A 1,708-nucleotide genomic window follows, 5' to 3' on the forward strand; every position below is an offset into this window, starting at 1 on the left:
TTTTTTAGGATTCTACTGATTTTGCTAACAAACATTTACACTAAGTTTCATCAAAATCCGTCAAGAATTGTACCTATTAGAGTGTTTACGATCAAAGGTGCGCGGACGGACGGACGAGCGGATGGACATGGGTGACGTCAATATACGCCCCTCATTTCATACGGGCATTTAAAACTTGAATTAATGAAGTTAGAAATTAGTCGTAGACAATTTTGGAATATGATTATGTGAAATGTACCATCATTACCAATTGTTTGACATGTAGTACCAGTGTATCCAGCTTGACAGGTACACAAGAATGATGTACCACTCGGTTGACAAAAACCATTATTTTGACAAGGATTTGGTAAACATGGGTTAGCTTAAAGAAGAAAAGAAATTGAATTAATGCAAAGAAATAAGTCGTAGACAATTTAGGAATATGATTGTAAAATTATTACCAATTGTTTGACATGTAGTACCAGTGTATCCAGCTTGACAGGTACACAGGAATGATGTACCACTCGGTTGACAAAATCCATTATTTTGACAAGGATTTGGTAAACATGGGTTAGCTTAAAGAAGAAAAGAAATTGAATTAATTTAGTGTAAAATTAGTCGTAGACAATTTAGGAATATGATTATTTAAAATGTAAAATTATTACCAATTGTTTGACATGTAGTACCAGCGTATCCAGCTTGACAGGTACACAAGAATGATGTACCACTCGGTTGACAAAAACCATTATTTTTACAAGGATTTGGTAAACATGGATTAGCTTAAAGAAGAAAAGAAATTGAATTAATGCAAAGAAATAAGTCGTAGACAATTTAGGAATATGATTGTAAAATTATTACCAATTGTTTGACATGTAGAAAAGAATAAAAGAAATTGAATTAATTTAGTGTAAAATTAGTCGTAGACAATTTAGGAATATGATTATTTAAAATGTAAAATTATTACCAATTGTTTGACATGTAGTACCAGCGTATCCATCTTGACAGGTACACAAGAATGATGTACCACTCGGTTGACAAAAACCATTATTTTTACAAGGATTTGGTAAACATGGGTTAGCTAAAATAGGAATAGAAATTGAATTAATGAAGTGTGAAATTCCTTGTGGACAATTTAGGAATATGATTATTTAAAATGTAAAATTATTACCAATTGTTTGACATGTACTACCGGTGTATCCACCTTGACAGGTACACGAGAATGATGTCCCACTCGGTTGACAAAAACCATTATTTTGACAAGGATTTGGAGAACATAGATCTACTAAATATACAAAACATTCAATTTATTATATGTACTTTAAGAGGAATAACTTGAGAATTAGCAATGCATATATAATACATGATATATATTGAAAAATACATTAGTGACCGTCAGTTGCTTTAAAGTAATCACAGATTTAAACGATCTCAGCCGGATTTTCAATTCATATTCTAGTGGTGAAGAAAAAATACCAGTAGATGACAGATCCAACAAAACGAACATATTCTAAATGCCAAGTCACGTATATAACACTTTATCATACCGTTACATTGGGCAGTTGTAAGACATAGCAGACGGTAAGAAGCCATGTTTGTCTGCTAAGCAACGAGGTTCAAATCTAAAAAGGCAAGAACAACATCATCCGGGAGATGGCTTTGATGTATACATCACGAGATCAAAAAATGATTTTGGAACGTTATATACTTACTAACAGATTTTCTTTTATTT

At 32.1% G+C, this 1,708-nt stretch overlaps 1 protein-coding gene across 1 annotated transcript; it reads right to left on the reverse strand.

Moving 5' to 3' along the window:
* Positions 1-243: 243 nt before the first annotated feature.
* On the reverse strand, positions 244-1,263 carry LOTGIDRAFT_202917 (hypothetical protein; the record flags this gene model as incomplete). Its single annotated transcript, XM_009063277.1, has 5 exons — positions 244-361; positions 441-554; positions 645-758; positions 944-1,057; positions 1,148-1,263. Coding segments are annotated over 5 exons (574 nt in total), but the record flags the coding sequence as incomplete, so codon positions are not given.
* Between the last annotated feature and the right edge of the window lie 445 nt (positions 1,264-1,708).

This window comes from Lottia gigantea (genome assembly GCF_000327385.1).
Source record: "Lottia gigantea unplaced genomic scaffold LOTGIsca_5648, whole genome shotgun sequence".
Taxonomy (NCBI): domain Eukaryota; kingdom Metazoa; phylum Mollusca; class Gastropoda; family Lottiidae; genus Lottia; species Lottia gigantea.